At 45.5% G+C, this 24098-nt stretch overlaps 1 protein-coding gene across 3 annotated transcripts in view; it reads left to right on the top strand.

The window, feature by feature from the left end:
* The window catches only part of GCFC2 (GC-rich sequence DNA-binding factor 2), a 44421-nt gene that overhangs the window by 4152 nt on the left and 16171 nt on the right, over positions 1-24098 (top strand). For 2 of the 3 annotated variants that reach the window (XM_019537302.1, XM_019537304.1), the window contains exons 2-8: positions 231-338; positions 2326-2487; positions 3858-4079; positions 17561-17649; positions 19381-19496; positions 20757-20943; positions 23731-23854. In XM_019537302.1, coding sequence (XP_019392847.1) covers positions 231-338; positions 2326-2487; positions 3858-4079; positions 17561-17649; positions 19381-19496; positions 20757-20943; positions 23731-23854 — 1008 coding nt within the window. The remainder of the gene's footprint in view (positions 1-230; positions 339-2325; positions 2488-3857; positions 4080-17560; positions 17650-19380; positions 19497-20756; positions 20944-23730; positions 23855-24098) is intronic. The other variant, XM_019537303.1, reaches the window with a different exon arrangement.

Here is a 24098-nt window from a genome sequence, read left to right as displayed (position 1 = left end):
GGCCTGGTCTTATACCCAGGCTGCCCAGCACTCCACCAGTCAGGTAGTCTTCTGGGTGCCATGTGACCACCCAATTGGGTCTGCTCCTACCTGCCGGCTGGTCTGCAGCCTGCTTGCTTAAACCCTTAAAGTGGCAGACACCCAAAGGTGCACTGCCACAAAAAGTTAACAACGTTTTGCTTGGGAAGTCTGTTCATGCTGTTCATGGTTTGTTTTATTCTCCCCACTAGGGAGTGAAGAAAGCTTCCAAGTAAAGAAACCGTCACTCAGTGCCATCAGATTTAACATTCCGAAGAAGGAAAGTGCGTCTTCTGCAGAGCAAACTGAAAGCAGAAAAGGTAGATGTTTACCAAGAATGCTTTGTAGATTTAATTGAAAGCCTTTAGCGATCCCAGATTAAACATGTTATCCAATATGTTTCTTCTTATAAACCCTGATACTTTTATATTTGAATAGCAATAAGCTTAAATATATGCAGGTTTCCCTCGCTTTATGTGGGTTCTCTGTGTGCAAATTTGGTCTTATGTGATGACCCTTTTTATACCAAAAATTTGTTATATGAGAGGTAAATTCACTCTTACGCGATTGATGCGGTGGAACTGGCAGTCAGCTGCTTTGTGCAGTGCATTGTGGGAGTGATGCACACCAAAATACAGTCTCCTGTGTGGATCTGTGCTCCTTGGTCATTGTCTGTGACACGTTTCTGTAGTTGCCATCCCCATTATGGTACCATTCACCAGCACCCTGTGCTTGTGTGTACTGTCTGTTGGTGAGTAGCAAAATTGTCTTGTAAAAGTGGTAGAAATGGCTCAGTACAGTCGTGGTCTTGGAACGTATCTCTATTTGTTACATTGTAAAGTGGGTTCCCTTTATATGAATTCAAGTTATGCGCCATTGTCTGGGAACACACGTACAGCATAAAGCGAGGGAAACCCGTATTCCCAAGTGCAAAACTGGCTTAAATTTGACCTTGAACCTCTTGAAGTTATCTTTTAAACTCACATTGAGTTTGGTAGCAGCAGGAGCATTTATGAGCTAATCTTTGAGTATCCTGAGCTGCCACAGTAAGTGGATATTAAAAAACTTTGTGATGTCTTAGTATCACAAGCAGCAGCTCCTTTAAAATCTGTGGTATTTACATATTGCCCCATCAATTTGAAACTGAAGTTTGTTAAGGATACTTGGGTTAATACAAAATGCATTTTGATTTTTATCAGAAAACCCTCTCTGGCTTTTTTAGGTAGAGTTTAATGTGGCTTCTAAAACCAAAAATGATTACTTTCAGGGTATTATGGATGTATTTAAGTTTTTACTTAAACATCAGCTTTTCAAAGTTGTGTGTCATTCCAAGCAGTGATAATTCATTATTTGCCCTTGTAGTAAGTATTGGTCAGTTGAACGTTGTATTAACTTTTTGAAAAACATAATTTTCCTCCTCCTTTATTCCTTTTTTGTTTTTAGGTAGGCTGCTGTCCCCTTCTTCTATCTCCCCCTGCAATCTGTTTAATTTACTATCATCTGGCATTGGGATCTAAGGAATAGTTATGGATTGTTGATTGCTCACCTGGCGGCTCCCACCACTGCTCCTGCCGCTTGTCTGGGGGGTGGTTTGCCCCAGATCTGCATGGGGTGGGCCAGGCAGGCTGCAGCTGTGGGTTGGGGCTGGGGGGCTGTGCTCCCAGTGCCACCGGCGCCTGTTCCGAGCACAGCACGGTGCATCCCTTGGCCCCAGCCTGCAGCTGCAGCCTGCCCAGTCCAGCCCAGCCTGCCCTGTGCAGATCCAGAGGCACATGCCCTCCCAGACAAGTGGTGGGAGCTGCTAGACGAGCTGCTGAGCCACTGGACAAGCCGCTTCTGGACCAGCGACATGCAGTGGCGGGAACTGCCAGCCTCCCGCACTCCCGGATGAGTGCCAACCCCCCCGCACTCCCGCACCCCTACATAGTATTTATACTGTGCTGTATCAGTATTTTTTTAAATGAAAGTTGGCAATAAAAGGTCTAAACTGTGTTAAGAATTTCTTAAAATCTACTCTTAATTCTAAATTCAGGAGAAGTGAAAAGGAGGTGAATTTGTATAGATTCACAGCATACATGGTCTTACAGTGTCTTACAAATCTGCTTTTGTTAAAATTTATTACTACTAAAAATATTTTTATAAAATCCTTGAAGTCAGTCAGACGCCCTACCATATATAAGTGAAGCGTGTAAATCCTTTGCTGGGTTGAGTATTATCAATTAACCATTCAAAACCATATGAAATCAGAAAGCCCATCCAAGAGGTCAGGCTGCAGTTGTGGGCTTTGTTTTTTCCCTTGTTTTACAGAAATCTTTCATTCAGAATCTAGAGCCACTGAAATCAAAGATGCATCTGAGTCAGACGAGGAGGACGAGCAGTGTTCTTCAGCAAAAGAAGATGACTGCAATTCATCCACGGCATCTGAACCTCTATCCAGCTCTCCACAGAAAAGGGAGGATTTACCACCAGGTTTGTAAAGAATTTTTTGTAAAAAAGAAATGCCTCCTTAAAGTGATAAATGGTGTTCCATGGAGAGAGTGTAGTTAGATAATCTTACATACTGCAGGTTTTCCAAATGCCTCTTACTGCCTAAACTTCAGTCTGTTCTCTCTATTGCCAGATCTGCAGTAGCTGCACTGGAGTCACTAAGCATTAAGGAAATAGTCTAGAGTTACACTAGTATAACTGTGGCTGCTTGCAGACATTTAAAAAAAAAAAAAAGAAAAAAGAAAAGATGGCACTTTAAACTTGGCGTGTTTCCATGCTGAGGAGGCAGCATGTTAGTTGGACATGGCTCACCCCACATCTGTATAGATTGGGTGCTTTAGTAAGGCTTTTTGACAATTTTATCTAATAGCTGATTGACTCAGCTTTAGTAAAAGCACCAAAAAGCCCCACTGGAGCACCCATTGTATACAGACGCTGCGGAGCCAGGTCAAAGTAATGCGCTGCTCCTCTTGGCAAAGCACAGTTTTGTTTTGTTTTTGTTTTGTTTTGTTAATGTCTACAAGCAGCCTGAGAGCAGTCTGGCTCTTGCACAAACTGTCAAAGTATACTTTAAAAAGACACTAACAGAATATATAATATCTCACAACATTTTTATTGGCAAGCAAGGCTCTTGAAATTTAGGATAAACCTCCAGAATGATATTATGTTAAAGAAAACCCCCCATAATATTTGTAGTAATCAAAATAAAAAAAAAATTGAAAGTAAGCATCATCGTATAAAGTATGATGGTATAATCTTAAATTCCATTTAAAAAAAGGGTGTTAGATGCACTGAAATGGTCTTTCTGAAATAGGAAGGTTACATATTTCAAAGAATAATGAAAAATGTAAAGTACATAGAATTTTTTACATTGCATGCATGATGCAGGAATATTTTCCATTTTCTTATTATCCCTAAGTTTTCACATTTAAAACTCATTAATGTTTTTGTGCTTATAATTTTTGGGACTTGGAGCAGGCAAAAGAGAGAAATGCTAGCTTACAACTTCCATCAGCATTTATGTCGTAGGTAAAACTGCCTAGTGTCCAGTACTTATTAAGACTGCTTTTGGTTTTGTTCAAGGGCTTGAAGACTGTTGCAGCACTCTGAAAAATTAATATTTGGGGGTATCGATGTGGCCCTAAATATTTGTAGATTTCAAATTGTGCCCTTTTGTATAATTGAAATAGTGTTTAGTTATATCAGTGTGTTGTTAACCTAGTATATTTTAGACAAAACAATCTACAATCTATCAGTTATTTGTAGAAAAAGCACTGTATAATACAATATTATTTCTCATGGCAAAAAATGTAATTTTGGTTCCTATCTTAATTTCATTCTGTTCAATGTAGGTACTTTCCCTAGTGCAGCTTACATTCAGGCTGCCCGAAGAAAACGTCAGCTGGCCAGGACTCGAGAAGACTATATTTCACTGGATACTTCAGATGGTCATCAGGTTTCTCAGAGAAAGGAAAGCAGTGATCTTGAGAGTGAAGAAGAATCTGATCATGAAAGGAAACTCAGCTTTACTCCCAAAACAAAATCTCTTAGGCAGAGGATGGCTGAACATATAGGTAAGGGTTTTTTTATGCCTGTTTTCTAAGACGTAAAGATAACAAGACCTTACTTGTTTAAAAAATATCAAATGTACCAGAAAAGTTCAATTCTAAGCCTTGTTCTCCTAAACTTTAAATATGTGGAATGTGAAATTGGTTTTAACTGTCCACATAGTATCCCACATAAAACAGCTTTGCACCTAGATCAGTATGCCTTCGCACATGTGTACCTTGCAGTGAGCTGAAGTGGTCTTGAACAGATGTTATCTCCCTGAGCTGTTCTAAGCATTTTTTTAATGCAAGGTAAGTAGGGATTTACCTAAATTGCAGGGACACTTACTAGTTTTCTTGGGTTGATTGTGGCATAAAGTTGTAATTCCATGGTTATTTCACAGTATCTCTGCCTATCACCACTGATGAGCGGAGGGGCTTGGGGCGGGTGGGTGGGAGAGGGATGAAGAGTATCTGACATCTTGATTGCTGGCTACCCTTCATGTGGCCCTGCTCCTTATCGCTGATTGGCTTGGCAGGGAGAAGATGGATGAGGGGACATTCACTGTCTTGTCTGTTGCTTTTTGTGCCACCCTACCAGCCAATGCTTTCCCCTCGTGGCAGTGAGGTCCACTGGCTTCTACTGGGATGCCAGTATTTTATTTTTGGGTGGGGTTTTTTTGGTCAATTTTGCAGATAATCCCTGCCTTCACAGTTTCCACGAAATCTGCAAAAGCATGAATTAAGTAGGTCCCTAAAGATGAGAGTGAGTTTGTATACCTATCATAGCAGTCATGCCCCTGCCTGACAGACTCCTTCATAGACTCTAAACATAATTGCCTTTTTTAGAAAGTATATCTTCAGTCCTATATGGAGAAAAATCACTAGGGCTAGAGACATTCATGGCGCACAGAGTGGGATCTGCCATTTTTAAAGGACTCTCAGTTAACTCTGGGTAGATGTGGTATCAGAATAAAGTGCTTTAGGTTGGAGTGCTTTTTTTGAACATCTGTACCTCATCCCATTGCACCTCAAGATAGGTTGTGTTCTGACAACCCAGGTAGCTTTGCGCAGGGAAGTACTCTAGCCCTGGTGTGGGCAGCTTGCCTCTGCTGGGTCTGGGTGTCAAGAGGGAGAACATTGGCACTGGGCCTGCAGGGAAGCAATCCTTTGGCCTCTGCAGCTTGGATGCTGCTGGCAGGTACCTGGCCCATAGGCATCTAGCTGGTAAGGTTTTTTTGGCTCAGCTCTGGAGTCCTGGAGTAATAAGGCAAGGGGGAGGGGGCACTGAGCATCTATGCCAGGGCCGGCAAGCAGATGCTCTTGGAAACCTCAGGAGCAGGTCTGGTGTGGCCAGCTCCCTTTGTTGCAGCTGGAGGACAATGGAAATTTCCAGCCTGGTGTGAAAGTTGTTGTCAGAATCAAGTAGTCTGCTGTAAGTACCTGGAAAGTTCAAGGTTGTGGGGATGGCCTGACCAGCAGAGCCCCACTTCAGCTGGGTGTGGACCCTCCTCCAGAGTAAGTGAGAAGGAGAAGCACATGCCAGGATCAGCACCTTTTGTGTGTCCTTTGCTTCTAGCCATCTAGTTTTCCATCCCTCCCCACCCCTTGCAGCCGGATCCTCATTCACCCACAGATGCCAAGACCCCAAGGGCACTGCTGTGAACCATGGATGACCCTGCCCCATCCATCTTCACCAGCCAAACCCAGGCATACAGCTGGGCCTGTGGGGAAATAAGGGATCTTATTGCTATCTAGGGTAAGGAAGAGATCCAGTGCCAACTTTTGAAAGGGCACTGCCACAGGGATGCCTTCAAGCACATTGCCGAGCCCATGCAGGAGCGGGGCCGCAACAAGGATTAGTCACAGTGCTGCACCAAGACCAAGGTGAGGAATAGTTGGCATCATCGCATGCGCGATGCCATCAAGAGGTCTGGGGCCTGGAGGTAGGCCATGCCCTTATACAAGGAGCTGTTCCATTTCCTCGCCAAGCAGATAGCTGTCAACACCCTGCACACCTACGGCACCATTGGGGGCTGGAAGAGTTGCCAGTAAAGACCCTGCTGGAGGAAGATGTACAGGGAGGCCCCGGGATGGTGGGACAACCAGGAGCAGGTCCCCAGGGCAAAAGCACAGCTGCTGGAGCTGTTCCCTGAGGAGCCAGGAGTGTTGCTGCTGGTCCCTGCATCATCATAGGATGTGGGAGCCAAGATGCACCTGTAGCTCCAAGTATGCTCCAAGAAGATCTTTTTGCCTATTGCTGAGAGCACGGAGCACAGCATGCAGGATGGGGAGGAGAGCTCCAACACCATGAATGTCTGGTCATGAGCCTTGTGCCTCGCAGGAGCCCCCCCACCTCAGACCTTGACGTGGCAGCTCACAGCTGAGCTTGTGGGCCCTGGGATACCATTCCCTACATGGGCCATGGCTGTCCCAGACCCAACTCTTTTGACACTTTGCTGCCCCCCTCCCAGAATTGCAGAGTGCATACCAGCCCCCACACTACCAGTGCAGTGGCCACTGCACCTGCATGACCTGTGGCCAGCCCTATTCCCACTTCTGATGACTTGGGCCCCAAATGAGAATGTCATGTAGCCCAGAACAGTATGCTTTACCCCTGCTCCACACCCTGGGAGAAAAGGAGGGGGGCAAGGGGAAGGAAGATGGCGCGACAGGAACCGCAGCCCTTACAGCACTCCCCTGTGGTCACAACCTTCTGTTGAGCTGCCGTGGCTGAGAAGCCCAGAACGGAGTTGGGGTGGGGAGTACAGGGATGGTGGAGCATGGGGGGGGTAGGTGAATCGCCACGTCCTGCCCACTCACAGCACAGGGCCACAGGCTTCTGCATGCTACAGAGGTTCCTGTCCTTCAGCACTGAGCAAACCAGTGACCTCATCTCCTTGCTTCCCCCACGATCCCCCCCTCCCATCCTGGTACACAGCTGAAGTGGCAGTGTCCTCCTACCTCCAACCTCCCCCTCCACGGCTCGGTTGCTTAGCTGCTCATGTCCCCTTCCATGGGAATATCAATCTGCCTAATTGACACCTGCCTGTCCTATTTCTCAGGGCCATGCTGAGCTCCTGGGAGAAGTAGACTCACCACAGCTGCCCTGAGCAGTCAGGTGGAACCATAGACTCATAGAAAATGGGGGTTGCGAGGGACTCAGGAGGTCACATCTAGTCCAACCCCCTGCTCAAGGCAGGACCAGCCCCAACTAGATCATCCCAGCCAAGGCTTGTCTAGCCAGGGCTTCAGCACCTCCAAGAATGGAGAGTCCACTCTGGGTGACCTGTTCCAGTGTTTTACTACCCTTCTAGTGAGAAAATTCTTCCTAATATCTAACCTCAACTTTCCTCGCTTCAACTTGAGACCATTGCTCCTTGTTCTGTCATCTGCCCCCACTGAGGACGGTCCAGCTCTGTCCTCCTTTGAACCCCCCTTCAGGTAGTTGAAGGCTGCTATTAAATCCCATCTTCCCATTTATTAATCTTCTCTTCTAAATAAGCCCAGTTCCCTCAGCCTCTCCTCAGAAGTCATGTCCCCTACCTCCTCACCATTTTTGTTGTCCTGTGCTAGACTCTCTTCAATTTGTCCACATCTTTTCTGTACTGGGGACCCTAAAACTGGAGACAGTACTGCAGATGTGGTTTCACCAATGCTGAATAGAGGGGAATAATCACTTCCCCTGATCTGCTGGCAATGCTTCTACTACTGTAGCCCAGGATGCCATTAGCCTTCTTGGCAACAAGGGCACACTGCTGGCTCATATTCAGCTTATTGTCCACTGTAACCCCCAGGTCCTTTCCTGTAGAGCTCCTACCCAGCCAGTCAGCCCCAAGCCTGTACCAGTGCATGGGATTGTTTTGTCCTAAGTGCAGGACTTTGCACTTGTCCTTGTTGAATCTCATGATATTTCTTTTGGCCTAATCCTCCAATTTGTCTACGTCTCCCTGAATCCTAGCCCTGTCCTCCAGTGTATCTAATTAGTTTTCCTCTTCTCAGTGGTGTTCTGTCTCCCTTTCCTCCCAAGCAGTCATGGAAAGGCACTGAAAGCATTTATTGAGCTCTGCAGGCAAAGTGTAAAAGGAAGGTACAAGAGTGGCTGGCCAGTTGGCATCAGCCCAGGCACAGTTGGCAGAGAGTGCCCCAAGGTCAGGGACAGGAGATCATATGCAGCTGTGTATGAGAACAACTACAGTCGTGGTACAACAGGAATGAGAAAAAATCCCCTTTGCAAAGAAGCCCTCAGTTCTCCCTCCCTCCCTGTCTCCATCTCATTCCAAGACATGGACAGATGTGATGGCAGGAGCCCTGCTTGGGAACTGTCCTGGGTTGTGCACCTGGAGAGGCTTGCAAGTGGTGCAGCAGCACTTTTCTCCCCATCTCCTCTGATCCGATCCATGGGTAGAATCCACTGGGTGCCAGCTGATTCCGGGTCTCATGGTGCAGGCAGTTGCTGTACTGACCTCTCAGGACAACAAAAAATGCCGCCCCCGCCCCCCCCCCCAAGCAATCATGGCCCAGCCTGGCCCTGGACTATCACCACAACCCCTGAAAGCAAAGCAGCCCCTTTCCTTCCCCAACCCCCTCCCAAAGTGCTCTTAATAGAAGAATGGTGCTGGAAAGCCAAGGGCGGTGTACAGCAGGACTCTATTTAGGCATCCACAGTTTGGAGAATTCTCTCTGGGTCAGATCACGGGCTTAGCAGCGTGTCAGTGCTGGTGGAAGTTGCAGACTCTTCCTGGGGTGTCTGCTCATCATAATGGAGGCACAGGTACACCTGGGTCATCAGGGACATGGGGCCAAAATGCCTCTCCTGAAAGGGAAGCACAGGGCAGGGGGCATAAAAAACTTGCTGTCCCAGCTGTGTCTTATCTTGGAAATGTCATTACTTAAGTGCTACTTCCACAGTGACCCAGCACTGAAATGTCTTTCTTGTAAGGGAAGGTTGGAAGAAGGGAGCATTGTTAGAGCCCTGCCAGTGTTCCCCAGTGTAGTCAGTCCCTGTCTACTCCAGGAATAGTCCAAGTCCTTGTGGGAACCAGGGTCCCTAGACCCTGGTTTGTGAGCAGAGCAATTGCCCACCACAGTGCCTGCAGAGGGACCTAAGCCCTACCTCCCCAGCAACCCTGCTGTGCCCTGTTGCAGGTGCTGCCCACCCGCAGCATGTCCAGGACCCATGGTCTCCACTGTGCCAGGTGGAGACCAGCTACATATCTCCTGCCCTGGGCAGGGGAAGGCTCCAGGCAGGGGAATTGCCATAACTCCCTTGGTGTGTCTGACAGTGCCCAGGAAGTGACAACAGAATCCAAAACACTTCTAGTTATCACTTCATTTTTATCACTGAAAGTTGCAACCTCATACAAAGGCTCTGTCTCCTTTGTCTGTAGACTCCACATCTGTGCATGGGGAGCCAGCTCTGGGTGGCCAGGATGATGGTTCAAGGACAGCCAGCCAGACAACTGCAGAGCATGAGAGATGAGTGTAGGAGGTGCCAGAGAAGTGAAGAAGAGCTGTTACAAGCTCTGGTCTTAGTCTCTGAGTTCAGGATACGCTGTCTGGGCTCCTAGCACCAGGAGCTGTGGGGCCAGGACAAGGAAGGACTCAAGATGCAGCAGGTGGAAATGGACAAGCTGGGGAATGCTTACATCCAGGCTTTCGAGGCACAGAAACAGGGGCTCCAGATTGTCACTCGCTGTTTGGAGGTGACAGCCTGCACCGTTGCAGATCAGAAAGAGTTGCAGTGCAGGAATAGATAGTTCATGCACAGGGTCATGGATCCCTTGGGGTCCACCTACGACACCCGTGACTGGCGCCAGTGCAGCCTCCCACGAAGAGTCCGTAGCCCTCCTGGGCAGGAGTGGTGGGACAGTTTGCAACTCGGTGCCCTATGGCATGGTGAGCCCCACTCCAGGGACTCTTCCCAGTGGCAGCAGGAATGGGTGTCTCATGGAAATGACTCCTGAATGACAGCTGAGGGGGACACTCCCCCTGTGCCCTGACCAGGAGATTCTGGGAGGTGAGAGGAAGCCAGGAAAGGAGACATGACGTGTGGGAGCTGCTGACCTGTGGTCTGAGGAGGCAGGGAAGCATCTGGTGGGGCCTGCTTTCAGGGGTAGTAGTGGATGAGAGGAGTGGGACTGGGTTGTCCGAGACCCAGTGGTGGGGCCGTCAGGGACACCACCCCTTTTCCCAGGCATAACCCACTACCTCCAAGTGCTGGAAGTTGCTCTGCATGTGCATGTCCCCCAAGCGATTCCAGGCTAGTCCCAAGAGGGCACAGGAGCACTCAGAATGGGGGAGAGAGTATGGCCCACCAGCCTACTGAGCCAGACTATCGCCAGGACAGTGTCTGGCAATGGAGCCTGCTGGCCCCAGCTCATCCACCCATCAGCTGTGGGGCTCAGGAGGGAGCTTTTCCACTCCTGGTGGTCTCACTCCTGGCCCAGGTCCTGCTGCAGGGGAGCAGCACAGCCTCAGTGGGAATAGGCAGCCCCTGGGCTCGGGCTAACTGCATGACATGAGCCCTAGGCATAGGTGAGGGCCATGGGTCTTGGGTCCTTGAAAGGGGAGACTGGGCCTTGGGGGCAGGGGTTGAGGGTCCTGTGTGGAAGAGCCAGGAGTCTGCAGCACCTGCTGTGGTGATGACTCGTGCCCCGCAGCTGCCTTCACCACTGCAGCTCTCAGACAGACAGTGGGTCTGGGATCATATACCTGTCCACCTACATGGAGAAGTCCCTGCTCTCCTGACCCCTGAAGTAGGTTGCCAGATCAAAAACCTCCTACCCTGTGCCTCTTCTCCACAGTTTTGTTTGCTGAGTTCAGCCGCTGCGGCATTCCCCTGACCCCACCTCTCTCCCTGTCCAAACCACCCCCTTCTAGGTTGTGTCTTTCTCACTTCCCCTACCCCCTACAAAGGTTTTCTGTTTTGTGGTAGTTGGGAGAAGGTACCAAGTTCTGCCATGGGCAGTGTTCAACAGGTATTCTTTAATAAATGCATGAAAAAATCGGCAGCTGCAACATTTTATTAAACCAAGGCACATCTCTTCTTCACACCGTTTCCCTACACCTCTTGGAGAGAAAGGGGTTGGGTGAGGGAGAGGGGAAGGGGGATGGTGCCTGAGCAGCCTGACTTGTGGGCAATGCTGCCTGGGACACAGGGCCAGATGAGCCTAGGTCAGGAGACTTGTGGCCTGGTGTCAGGGCATTGGCACTTCCCCTCTGGCCCTGCATACCTCTGTCCATGAGAATGAGGAAGGTACTGGCTATTTGGGTCTCATCGTCTCACCCATCCAGTGCCATATGTGCTCATGCTGTTAGGCCTGGTCTGTGGCCCAGGTCTCCATGGCCTAGGCTTTGTGGAAGACCTTCCCCCTGGTCTCACAGATGTTGCAGAGTATGCATGTAGTAACGATGGGTTGCATCAGGTTCTCCTCCACCTCAAAGTGTCCACTAATATGTCTCAGGGTGGCTGAAGATACACTCCACTGTCATCCAGTACCTGCATAGGCAGTAGCTGAAGTCCTCCTTCTGGTAGTCCAGGTGGCCCTGTACGGATTCATCAGCCAGGGCAGAAGGGAGTAGGCCATGTCCCCAGTGAGGAGGAGGGAATGATGATGTTGCTGATAACAAAGTTGGGGGTCCCAGTAGTGTAGTGCCCACTCCCTATCAGCCCAGGGAGTGGGAGTTGCAGAAGACACAGTCATCGTGGGCACTGTCCACTCAACCGGCAAACGTGGGTGAAACATCCCCAGTGGTCGACAGTGCAGGATGATGGAGAAGTAGCCGTTGCGGTCGGTGAACGCCTGGGCCGGGCAGAAGGTGGGGATGTGGATGCCATCCAATGCCCTCAGACGGTTAATGATCATTAGTATTCAGGTGCACCCCATGTATTCTCCACCATGCCTCAAAGTATCCAAAGGTATGTCCTATGATTGGACGGCAGCTGCTAAGCTAGAATCTCTTATATGTTCCCTGGGCACATCGCTCGTGGACTTGCACAGCATAGAACATGGCTTTATGACTTTTTGTTGGGCTCTAAGCTGATATGTCGGGGCATACTAGCTGGCAAAAGCGCTTGAACCCAGTGGAAAATGTGGCCAACGTCAAAACTCTGGTGTGAGCTCAGTAGAGAGCACCAACAATACTTAATGGTGCTGCTCACTCAGTGCATGCAAGGTAAGGAGACCAAAGCCATCTGCTCTCTTTGGGACATAGAGGTGTCCAAAGAGATGCTAAGATCCCTGCTCATCACCCCATGGATGTGAAATAATATACTGTCAATAGTTCTGACAAAATTTGAGTCAGTTTTGCTGGGAGGGGATTCTGTCTGTATATTGCTGATAGTGGTACAAATTAAGAAGTGCTTCAAATTCCACTTTTTAAAGTGCTTTTAACATACTGTAAAAGTACCTCAAGCTCTGGGATGGAACTATGGCCAAACTGTTCTCCTGGCAATAAAATTCTCCAAGACAATTGTAGAGTTTGTTCACATAGGATACAAGACTTCCTTGGGAACCAGTCCAAAACTGAAACCCCCACAGGTACTGTCACAAACATCATCACTTTCTATTCCAAGTGCAGGGTGTACTTCTTGCACCTTCTTTTCTCCAGCATAAATGCAAAGAAACATATTTTAAAAACCTGAAACTCTTTCAAACCTAGACAATCTGCTACACTGCTACATGTTCTTTTTAGCCTGCACATGTGATTAGTAACGTGGTACCAACAAGTGCTGTGATACGATAATGAGTGTGTATAGGATCATAGAACGTGAGGACTGGAAGGGACCTCATCCAGTCCAACCTCCTGCTCAAAGCAGGACTAGCCCCAGCCAGAGTTTTGTCTAGCTGGGTTTTGAAAACCTCCAAGGTTGGAGCTTCCACCACTTCTCTGGGTGACCTGATCCAATGTTTTACTACCCTCCTAGTGAGAAATTTCTTTCTAATATCTGACTTAAACTTCCCTTGCTGCAACTTGATACTGTTGCTTTTTCTGCAGTCATCTGCCACCACTGAGAACAGTCCAGATCCATTCTCTTTTGAACCCTCCTTCAGGTAGTTGAAGGCTGCTATTTAATCCCCCCTCAGTCTTCTCTTCTCTAGACTAAATAAGCCCAGTTCCCTCAGCCTGTCCTTGTATGTCATGTGCCCCAGACCCCAAACCATTTTTGTTGCCCTCTGCTGAACTCTTTCCAACAGGAACCTATTCTGTTCTTAAATCAGAATATAATTGCTGACATGGAAAAAAATCCACCAAAAGCTCTCCTAATCATAGAATGTAGGGGTGTACCGATAGGGATTTTTTACAGCTGACACCTAAAGCTGATCTTTAAGGAGGCATGTTGGCTGATCTGATTTCTGATATGCAGCTCTTCAGCTTGAAGAGTTGCATCCAGCTGGTAAGTCTGGTGTGGTGGAAGGGAAGGGAAAGGGCGTGTGGAGGGGCAGATCAAAGCCCCAGCATTGAGGGAGGGAATGGGGCTGGGGAAGCGGAAGGTGCTGACCAGCCAGGGCATGGAGGGGCAAGGGACAGAGCTGCAAGCAGCTCATGCGCGGGGGTGAGGGGGAGTGCGTGTGCCCCCCGGATCTGTGTGGTGCGAGGCGGGCTGCAGCTGGGGCCGGAGCAGGTGCAGGACAGCAGCATGGTTCACTGGAGGGAGAGTGGGGAGACTCCTGCCACTGCGAATGGCTTGTCTGGCAGCTCCTGCTGCTGCTCCTGCTGCTCATCCGATGATGGGGGGGTGTGCCCCCAGATCTGCAGCCCCAGCCCTTCCCACCCTGTGTAGATTTGGGGGCACACTTCCCCCCCCCCTGTACCTCCTGGACAAGTGGCGGGAGCTGCCAGATGAGCACCGGACAAGCCATGCACAGGAGCCATGCCCCCTGAAGAGCCGTGTCTCTGTCCTGTGCCCACCCCAGTCCCAGCTGGGCAGCCCTTGCCCCAACCCCACACCCTCCATCACCACGGGGGGCCTTGATCTGCACCCCCACACCCCTCCTCCCCCTCCCCTTCTACCCCACTAGACTTACCAGCTGCATGCAGCACTCCATGCTGATGGCTCTGCTCCTCACTGCCTACATGTTGCGCTGCTACTGCGTGCACGGACAGGCATTTATCGGACAAATTATCGGCCACATCAGGCCGATTTTCCAGTACAGACATTTTTCTTTATATCGATGCCAATCAGGTATTGGCCTGATGTATTGGCACACCTCTAACAGAATGCCATGTCAGCTGACCAAGAAAAGACTTATCAGGCTAGTCAAAAAGTGTGACCTGGGGAATTTGCAGGTCACTCAAGAAGTGCAGGTGGATAGCCATGCCGAAACTGTTGGGGAGCAGGACTTTACTATCATTCTGTGCTGTGGAAAATGACTTGAAGTGAGGCTCTACTAGTACAGGTGACAAGTTCCCGTGATCCCCGCGAATGGCGAAAACTGCAAATAAGGCACTGGGAAGGGCACAGCTCTGGCGGCAGGAGCCCAGCAGCAGCAAGTGCAGCGCTCCCAAGGAGCTCCTGGAAGTGTATAAGGTGTACCGGTATTTAAAATGCAGGTTCAGCATTCGTGAATATTTGAAACCGTAAATGCCGTACCCGCAAATAACAAGGGTTTCCTGTATTAGTTAAAATTAATAGGACAAGGGGCACTCAACTGTTTTCTGAATACCAGGTGTCCCTTGTTATGTTAGATAATATATAGCAGATAAAACAATGAATTGTGTTTATCTCCATTATACTGTCTGTAGCATAGGTTGCTTCTGTTTCTTTCCCAGACCCAAAGAAGGGCACTTTGTGCCTGAAAGCTTGTCTAGCATCTCTCCCAACTGTTGAAACAATATTACCAAAAATAGATCTGCCTTGCAGCAGCACAGATTAATATCATTTCCCTTTGATAAAGTCTTTGGCATACTATAGTTTGGGAATCTCATCTGTGCAAAGCTGTCAAGAACGTGTGCAGTGCCAGGCTTTGTAGCATAGCACAATGACAACTTAGACCTAGCACTATGGACTTCCATGACAGCAGCTGATGTTTGATCAATCACTCCTAAGTGGTTAGCTACTGATAGCAAGAGCTATGGTTTGTGAGCTTCTGGATTGCAGCGCAGCTTCCATGATGATGGGGATTTTCATGGTCAGCTGCCGTTCTGGGCCAAGCTCTGCAGTTTTTTTAGGAAGGTGCTTCTTGTTTTACTGTGGTTCTGCTGCTGTTGGTCATTTTAGCTTTTAATTGTTATCCTGTTCCACCAATCGCTGCCTAATGGCTCAGCCTGGTGGTGAAACCTTTTGGCCTTGTAAACCAGATGAGTGGGATGGGACTGGTCCGTGGGCCAGATTCAGCCTTGCATGCCAGGACTGGGTCCTGGGCCCAACACCACTGGAGTCCTGTTTTCAGCAGCAGCTAGATTCAACTTTTGGCAGAGCAGCTAAGAGCCTCTGATAATTTAACTGTGAAAGGTTTAAAACTGTAGCCTTTGCCTGAGCAGGAAAGGAAGGGTGAGCGAGCTGATGATTAGGCTGTGTCCCTGCTATATGTGGCCATAACTCTGGAAAAAACTTTTTCTTCATTCTGACTTCCCAAAAACAAGATGCTTGTCTTATTTGGGGGCATGTGGTCTGTGAGAAGATACAGTATTTAATGTTCCCTAAACTGGCTATTTAATGTTTAGTAAATGATTGTTCATAAGCACCAACTTTTTTTTTGCCGGTGGGTGCTTGCAGGTGTAACCCCCCCCCCCCACACACACACACAAAAAAAGAGCCCAGTAAAAACCTGGCACTTTACTTTTAACTTGGTGCATTCCTGTGCCAAGCCCCATGCATGCCCAGAAGAGGCAACATGTTACTTCTACCCAGTTCTGCTGTAAGGACTGAGTGCTTTAGTGGGGCTTTCTTGGCACTTTTATCTAATAGCTGATTGAATCAGATTTAGTTAAAAGTGCCAAAAAGCATTGCTGAAGTGCCCAATCTTTACAGACACTGCAGAGCCGGGTTGAAGTCATGTGTTTTTTTCCTAGTAAAGCGTGTTTTTTCCTTTTTTTTCCTTTTTTAACATCTGCAAGTGGCTCTGTGGGTGCTGAGCACCTGCTAACACTTTTCAGTGGGTGCTTGAGACCCAGACCATCTAAGAAATCAGTACCTATGTTGAGTGTTTCATCATCATGAATGTATTTGTTTTACTTTTTCTGTTGTATTATTTTTTTCTAACTATCACTCAAGGCTCTTTAAATGATTTCCTGCTCTGTTGTTTTTCTATTATATATCAGTTTATCTTACATTTATATCCCAGGTAGACACTTACATATTTTTTTAACTCTTAGTCATTTGGTTATTTCAAAGTAAACACTGTCAGTTTTAATACTGTTAATGACTTATTTCCAAACTTAAACCTTCTCTTACTTTATTCAAGCCAATTACATTTTTTTAATATTGAACATCATCTTTACTATATGAATGACCTTTGAGATTAGTTTTTTTGCAGTCCTATATCAATTTCTGATAGCTCATGTAAAGTATGTCTGTGGTTGTCATTCCATTCTCTATTGCTGCTATTTCAACCTTCAGCAAAAGGTCAGACTTACTAATTGTGGCCTGCTTTTTGAAGCTCATGACAGACATCCTTAAAAGGAATTAATCAAGTAGTTCAAGGCCAAAATGTGAACTTCTTAAAATTGTGACTATGCTCTGAATAGTGACGTTGTTAAAGTTTCACTGGGGACAGCCCATGTTTGTTGACATTTAAATAATTTCCACTTTGCCATATACAAGTAAAGGTGCTTATTGTTTTTTCTCTAACTGCTAGTATTGCGAGCTCAGCTGGGGATCTTAGAAGTTGTACCTGTGTTCTTTAGCTAATCGTAAAGATTCTGCTGTTCAAATTTTAGTGAGTCTAGACCCACGGTCCTTGTGTTATTTGCACTAATAAGGGTTGCAAGATGTGAACTGAGTTAACGATTCATTTGATGAGTAAGCTTGAATAGAATCCAGCCTATTTTCCCATATCTGTATTAGATCTGATATGCAAAAGGGAACAAATAGAGCAAAATTCATTTTTGTCATTGAAATAAGCTGACACAATATAGAATATGCATAAGGATTTTTCATGTATGAAGTTACCACGTTTATAGTCCTGCTTACTGTACCACTACTACCTCTATTTACCTTGTTTTATTATGGGTCATGTACAGCGTTGTTTGAGAAATAAAAAGTTGCCAGCATGCTGGTAGAATACAGTGCTTCATGATTCCCGTGGCTCTGCAGCAGCAGTTCACTCTGAAACCATATTCTAGGGATTTAGCATTGAGGTGTAATTCTGAATTTTATGCATTTCTGCAGCCATCTCCTGTTGTGTCCCACTTTGAGAATCCCATCCGTGCTCTTCTGTTTACCCATATCATTTCTACAGTAAACCTTGTGGGAACAGAAGCCATTTTTTTGCTGGGTAGGAGGTATAGATGGAAAGACAGTCTGTAATAGATTGCATAATTATTCATTCTTTTATTTCCAGTATCTGAGAGTGGCGTGTCAAGTGGAGATGAGGAAACTCAAGATGAATGGGAAGAACAGCAAATGAAGAAGGCACTCAAACTTTCTCAGGTAATATGTTTTTTCCTGCTGTTGTCCCTGCTCTCTTCTCCAATGAAAGAGAATTTTTGTGGGGACCAGTGTTGAAACTTCTTTTTTCCATGATCAGTAGACAAGGTTTTGGGGAGCTGACATTAATGCTTTAAGTGAGAGAAAGACAGGGGAAGAGTCTGCTAATGGTCCAAGGACAAACCCTGTTATTAACCTTACAGGATATATTCTTTGTCAAGCACTTGACCATTCACACGTTCCTCTGCTTGTGCATTGTGCTTCTCAGGAATTTAAGTTTGGAGACTTTTTTATCCTAGCATAGCCTTAGCCTCTCTGTGCTCCATGCCTGGGCACCGAGAGTGATAAACACCTTCTGCTCCTCAGTTCCTCCCAGTTGGTTTGGTGCAGAATGGAATTTCTGTAGTCTGCTCCCCCCGCACTAAATTGTGTTCAGCCCTTGAAGTCACCTTTTGACCCATGCTTTTTTTTCTCCTGTGCTTCCAGATCCATTTTGATTTTTAGTTCTTATTTCTCTCTCTCTCATTTTTGTCACAGTTTTCATTGTTCTCCGATGAGACCTAACACTCCATTGACCTTTACCAGATGGCTTTTCTAGTTGAGCGGGGCCATTTTCTTTTGCCATACCTGTCCTTTGTCTGCTGATATGGCTATCCTAAGCTTGCTAGGATTCACATGTTGTAGGATTCATCCTTTCTGTGAGGAAGCTATCCTTTTTGTGAACAAGCATACCAAATGCCTGTACTCATTGGGAGAGTCTTACGCCCCTAGGAAGTTCACTCTCCATAAATCATTTGTTTCCTGGGATAGGAAGAAATATAAGGCCAATGTCCACATTTACTTCTTGGGTATCTCCAAGGTGTTAGTTTCCAGTACCAGAGCACAGGATTCAGCTTGTTGTAGACCATTTGGTTCGGGAAATTCATCCTCCAAAAGACCATCTTCTTAATTGCCCTCTCAGACGAGCAGCAGGAGCAGCGGCAGGAGCTGCCAGACAAGCCGCGTGCAGTGTTGGGAGCCAGCCCCCCACTCTGCCCCAGTGAGCCATGCCGCTGTCCTGTGCCTGCCCTGGCCCACACCCACAGCTGCAGCCCACCTTGCGCCACACAGATCCGGGGGGCATACACACAACCCCGCCACCCCTCCTCACAAGCAGCTTCCGGCTCTGTCCCTTGCCCCTCCCTGCCCTGGCTGGTCAGTGCCTTCCCCTTCCCCAGCCCCATTCCCTTCCTCAACGCTGGGGCCTTGATCTGCCCCTCCACACACCCCTTCCCTCCCCTTCCACAACACCAGACTTACCAGCTGGATGCAACTCTTCAAGATGGAGAGCTGCGTATCGGAAATCAGATCAGGATCAGCCAATATGTCTCCTTAAAAATCTGCTATCGGTATTGGCTGCAAAAATCTCTATTGTTACACCCCTACACAGGACAGCTTTTATATTCCAAAATACTAGTCAGGTTATGCTTGCCAGTATAGAGGTGTTCTGTACAGTCCAGAAAACTATTGATATAATTTGAGAGAGAGAAAGTAAGGGTAGTCCAAACTGAAGAACTGTCCTTTTATTCAACTTTACTTTGCAAAACTTGTGCCCAGGAAACACTCTCCATTCAGTCTAGAAATATGATATTAAGCTATGCACACTGTGCCCAGTTTGCTGCATATTCCAACTGTAAGGCCTATCTATGCATAAGAAAACAAGTTACTAAAAAATAACACAGCTAATTCTTACAGGGAATTAATGAGGATGCTTTTCTGCATAAATCCCGAACCATGAAGATAACATTTGATCCCTCTGTTTCACTGCCACCTGTAGACTTAGAAATTGTAAAGAAGCGACTGACTACAAGGTAAATGCTAGTGGTTTGCAAATAAATATTGAGCAACCTGTGCTAAATACATTATTGTTTAATGCCTTTATAAACCATTTTGCAATCTTTCCCAAGTACTAGATGATTGTAGCTTTATTGTTTTACATGTATTTGCTGTATCTGAATAGCACTACAATTTTAGCTGTGCTCAGCAGTAAATGTTCTGATCCTCTATGTAGAACTTTTAAAAAAATGAGTTTTGGATGTGCATCAGCACAAAGATAGAACTTAACACCAGTTTTAGGTCCCTGTCATGTGGTGAGCTATATGCAGACAGATTGCTGCTCCCATGCAAAATCCCGTTGATTTCAGTATTTAAGACTTGGTTGGATTCAGTACTGTAATTAAATGGGGGTGACCAGGGCACCAATCTCTGGCTATGACATAGGCATCCAAGAGACAGAACTGCCCAGTAACACTTTGAGTTGGATTAGTTAAATTCTGACTCCTCTTGCATATAGAATAACATTTAGAAATGAGAATTAGATCTGTAGGTTAATAGTATTATGGTATCATTTTTACCTGTCTGCCCTTGAAAGCTGAAAATAAAGATAAACCAATAACAATTTCATCTATGTCATACAGGGTTATAAGTCTACTTTAGCATATGCTACAATCACACCTGTATATTATTGTGGTAGACATAAAACTAGCTTTCTGATGCCATCTTAATATATCAGGTAACAATAGCAATATCAGGTGAAGATATGGCAGTCTAGGCTTTAGCACTTGCTAGCAGCATGAGTGTATGCCACAGGTCCCTATAGTAGCTAGGACACACTAAAGGCTATGCTGTTGCATTTTCACAGCTATAGTTATTCTTCTGAATTAGATTAAGCTTGCCCAGATGTGTCAGCATGTGCTGGAAGCAGACCCACATATAGCCTCGCAGTAGATTGTTCAGCTCTTCATGAGATCATATTTTCTCTTCTTTCTTTTGTGATCTGAGGAATGCTGAAATAATGTTACATTCGATATGTACAACCATACCATTTGAAAAAAAGGTGAGACTTTGGAGAATGATGGTGTGACCTGTCCCCACCCCACTGTCTGAAAAATATTGGTATAGTATAGAAGACTTAAATTGAGCAGGACTAATGGAAAGGGAAACACTGTAAACACTATCATTACTCTCCTCACATTAGGCTGGATACTTGAACATAACTGAGAAATGCTTACTGTGGATTAATGTGTTGGCCAGCAATTGTGCTTAGTTTACACATTTTGGTGTTTTTTTAGAGTAACATCACTGCAGGATATCCACCGGGCCCATCAGAGGGAATATGAAAAATACATGCATGACATTGAAAGCTCAAAAACAACTATTCAGGAGTTAGAGAAGTCTTCGGACGTTGGCCAGAACTACAAATTCTACAGGGCTATGAAAACTTTTGTGGAAAATTTGATAGACTGTTTGAATGAAAAGGTACATATGTTACTTTTTTTTTTAAAGGCATGGGACTGGGTTTACAATATTTAGTGAATAGAATAGCTGCAAAGGTCTAGTGTAGTGTGTGGGGGGGGACAATGGCACATGCCATCATCCTTTCTGCAGTGCCCCCCCTCTGCTGTGGAGCCTGCTGCTTTGCCAGGTTTGTGCTTTTGTGCTTATCCTTGCTGCAGAGGGGTTGAGGATTAGCTATCTGACAGGGTTGCCTTTGTAGTTTTAATAATAGGATAGGTAACGATGGTTTGGAGAGGGATGTCCCTGCTGCAGGTACGGGGTTGGACTAGATGATCTCCAGAGGTCCCTTCCAGCCCTACTTGTCTATGTTTTGGGTTTTCTTTATTGCTCTGCCAACACAGGAATGTCTTCCAATGTAAAACATTTAACAGGAATGGGGCTATCTGTAGACATGTGTTAATTATAAATTATCCTATTTTTGACCCAAATACAAAATAAATGGGAATGTTTGCACCACTGACCAGCAGATAGTGCTTAGGGATCATTAAAGAACAATTAACCCTTAAACGGAACGTGAAATATTAACACAGACAACTCAGTACCCTAAAATCAAAGTCTAGCTTTATTAATACAGATAGTGTTATCATCTTAGCAGTTTCTATATTCAGAGAGAGAAAAACACTTAGTACAATGATCTCACCCAATCTCAGATGTTACTTTGCTTCACAGAAAAGATGGCCACTCAGTTCCTGAAGCAAAGGGTGCATTGTTGGCTGGTATTATCCAGACAGGTGTTGAAAGCTGGATTCATGATGTAAATGATGATGACGACACACTTAACTTTTTTGCTTCCCCCTTTTATGCTTTTCTTTAACTTGCCTCCTTTGATGAGTCCTTGCTTTTGGATTGGTCTCTCTGCAGTCAGCATGTTGTTCATATTTTATCCTGTCAGCATATTCCTTTGTTCACCAGCTCCATTACAAGCACAACTCTTAATTTGGCCTTTTTCCAGGGTCTTACTTAAAGCATTGTCCCTTGGTCTCCTTTATCACCTTTCATGAACATATCCAATCATTTCATCCCGCTGATTCAGCTGGTTAGTGCCAGGTTCAGTTAATGTGAGCTAGTAACAAAACTATTACCATGTTGTGTTAGAAAAACTTTTCACGGTGATAGAAAAAGGAAAGAAACATCATGCGAGCAAACTCAAGGCCATAAGCTGCTTGCCAGAAACAAGGCCAGCTGATATTGCAAACATCAGCAAAATAAAAAGTTCAGATAACAATGAGGCTATACAGAACTTTAGGCTGAATATAAAAGAAAACTTTAAACAATGCTATAATTCACCACTCTATAACCAGGTGCAACTTTAAAGCATAAAATATGACAAGCTACCCTAACAGGAGGTCTTGTCTAAATCACTTTTGTGTGCCTGTCATACTCTGTAGGAATTTGCTCAATATTAAAGAATGGAAGAGGTGAAAGGTTTCATGTTGGGTTGGTTCTGGAGTTGTAGATCTGTACGGAAATTCTTTTGCACAACTTCTCTGGGCCGTATCTAACTAACTGACCCACAGCTGTTTGCTGTAGCTTTCCCACCATAACCATCACACACATTTTGGAGGGGAGAAAACTTGCAACCTGGGTGAGGCAAGGGATGCACTGCCTTTGTGCCAGCCCTAGGTAATGCTATGCAGTCTGAATTGCAAAGAGCGACAGTTATGAGCATTCTCTGTATATACTTGATCGAGTGGAGTATATCAGTTTTGCTCCTTCATTTCAGTCAACTTGCAAAAGGAAAGTGGGCCCATTTGAACTGCTGAACCCTTTGGAATGAGAACCTCTTCTAATTGTTTCTGCCAAAATAATTGGGTTTTTTTTTTTAGTATTGAACAATTGAGCTAGTTTGTATTAGTGCTTATTATTAATTAAATCAGAGAGAAAGTTTCATCACAGTTTTTCTGTGAAGTGCTGGTTGAGATTTTGAAACTGGAAGCAAAACTCTGTGGATGACAAGGTATCAATTAGGGGTGGTTTACAGTGTCCACAATCCCAGTAAGTACTGTTCTGCTCTTAAAAATGACTGTTAATGCAACCTTTCTTTACATTTCCCTGTGAATGCTCTGAGTCTCATCTATTTTAGTAGCAAAGTAAGATTTGCCTTGTATCCCCCCCATGAGAACCTGCACAGCTAGGAATGAGCGGGCCTATTCCATCTTCTGCATTATCAAAAAAATTCGTAGTAAATCCTAATCTGTAACACCTATACAAATCTATTTAAGGCATTGAAATTACAAAGATGTCAGAGGGTCTGCTCCAAAGACTGTAGGGAATTTTGGTTTGCAGAATCATATCGCTGGTGTTTTTGTGTGAAATGCAAGGGAGGTAGCAGCTTGACTTCCAGAATTTGTATTGAGCTTTAGGGTTAAGCATCTTTTCTTTGTAATCTGAATGGATGCAGAAGTTAGGTCTCCACAGATGTGGGACTTCAGAATACCATTTTCAGTTCCTTTTTTGTGTAGAACTGCACTTTTCAATGTTATGCTATGTAATTCTCAAAAGATGGCATTTCTTAATCTGTCATGATTAGAACCTTGAAAATCTAATGAAAATGAACAGGAATCTGTTACCTAACCTCTAGAGAATATTTTAACATATACATAATATTTTTTAAATAATTATATTTAATTATTTTGTTTAAAAATAATTGGGAAACTACTGTTACATTTGCCAATTTTTTATTTTGGCTTCTCTTTTTGTAGTTCTGTTAGATAACTGAAAATGTGATGATGATTAACTGTATTCCAGCTACTTCAAATTAATGAACTAGAATCAGCTATGCACACACTTCTCCAGCAACCAGCTGAAATGCTCTTGAAACGAAGGCAAGATGATCTGAGAAATGAATCTGCTTATATTCAACAGCTATCAAGTTAGTATGAAATTTTAAAAATGATCTTTTCAGCAACTGAACTTTGTACTTTCTGAACAGAAATACATGTGTACTAATAATTTTTGCTGGACAGAGATGGAAAATTAGTGAGTATTTTTAAAATAATTTAAGTTGTCCTGTCTATGTAGCAAGTTTTCATAGACATCAGGGCTGGAAGGGACCTTGGAAGATCATCGAGTTCAGCCCCCCACCCAAAGGGCAGGAAGTCAGCTGGGGTCATAGG

This window comes from Crocodylus porosus, unplaced genomic scaffold (genome assembly GCF_001723895.1).
Source record: "Crocodylus porosus isolate Cpor-Errol unplaced genomic scaffold, CroPor_comp1, whole genome shotgun sequence".
Classification (NCBI taxonomy): Eukaryota; Metazoa; Chordata; order Crocodylia; family Crocodylidae; genus Crocodylus; species Crocodylus porosus.
Note: the sequence above shows the minus strand (reverse complement) of the source record. Positions and strands in the feature narration are given on the sequence as shown.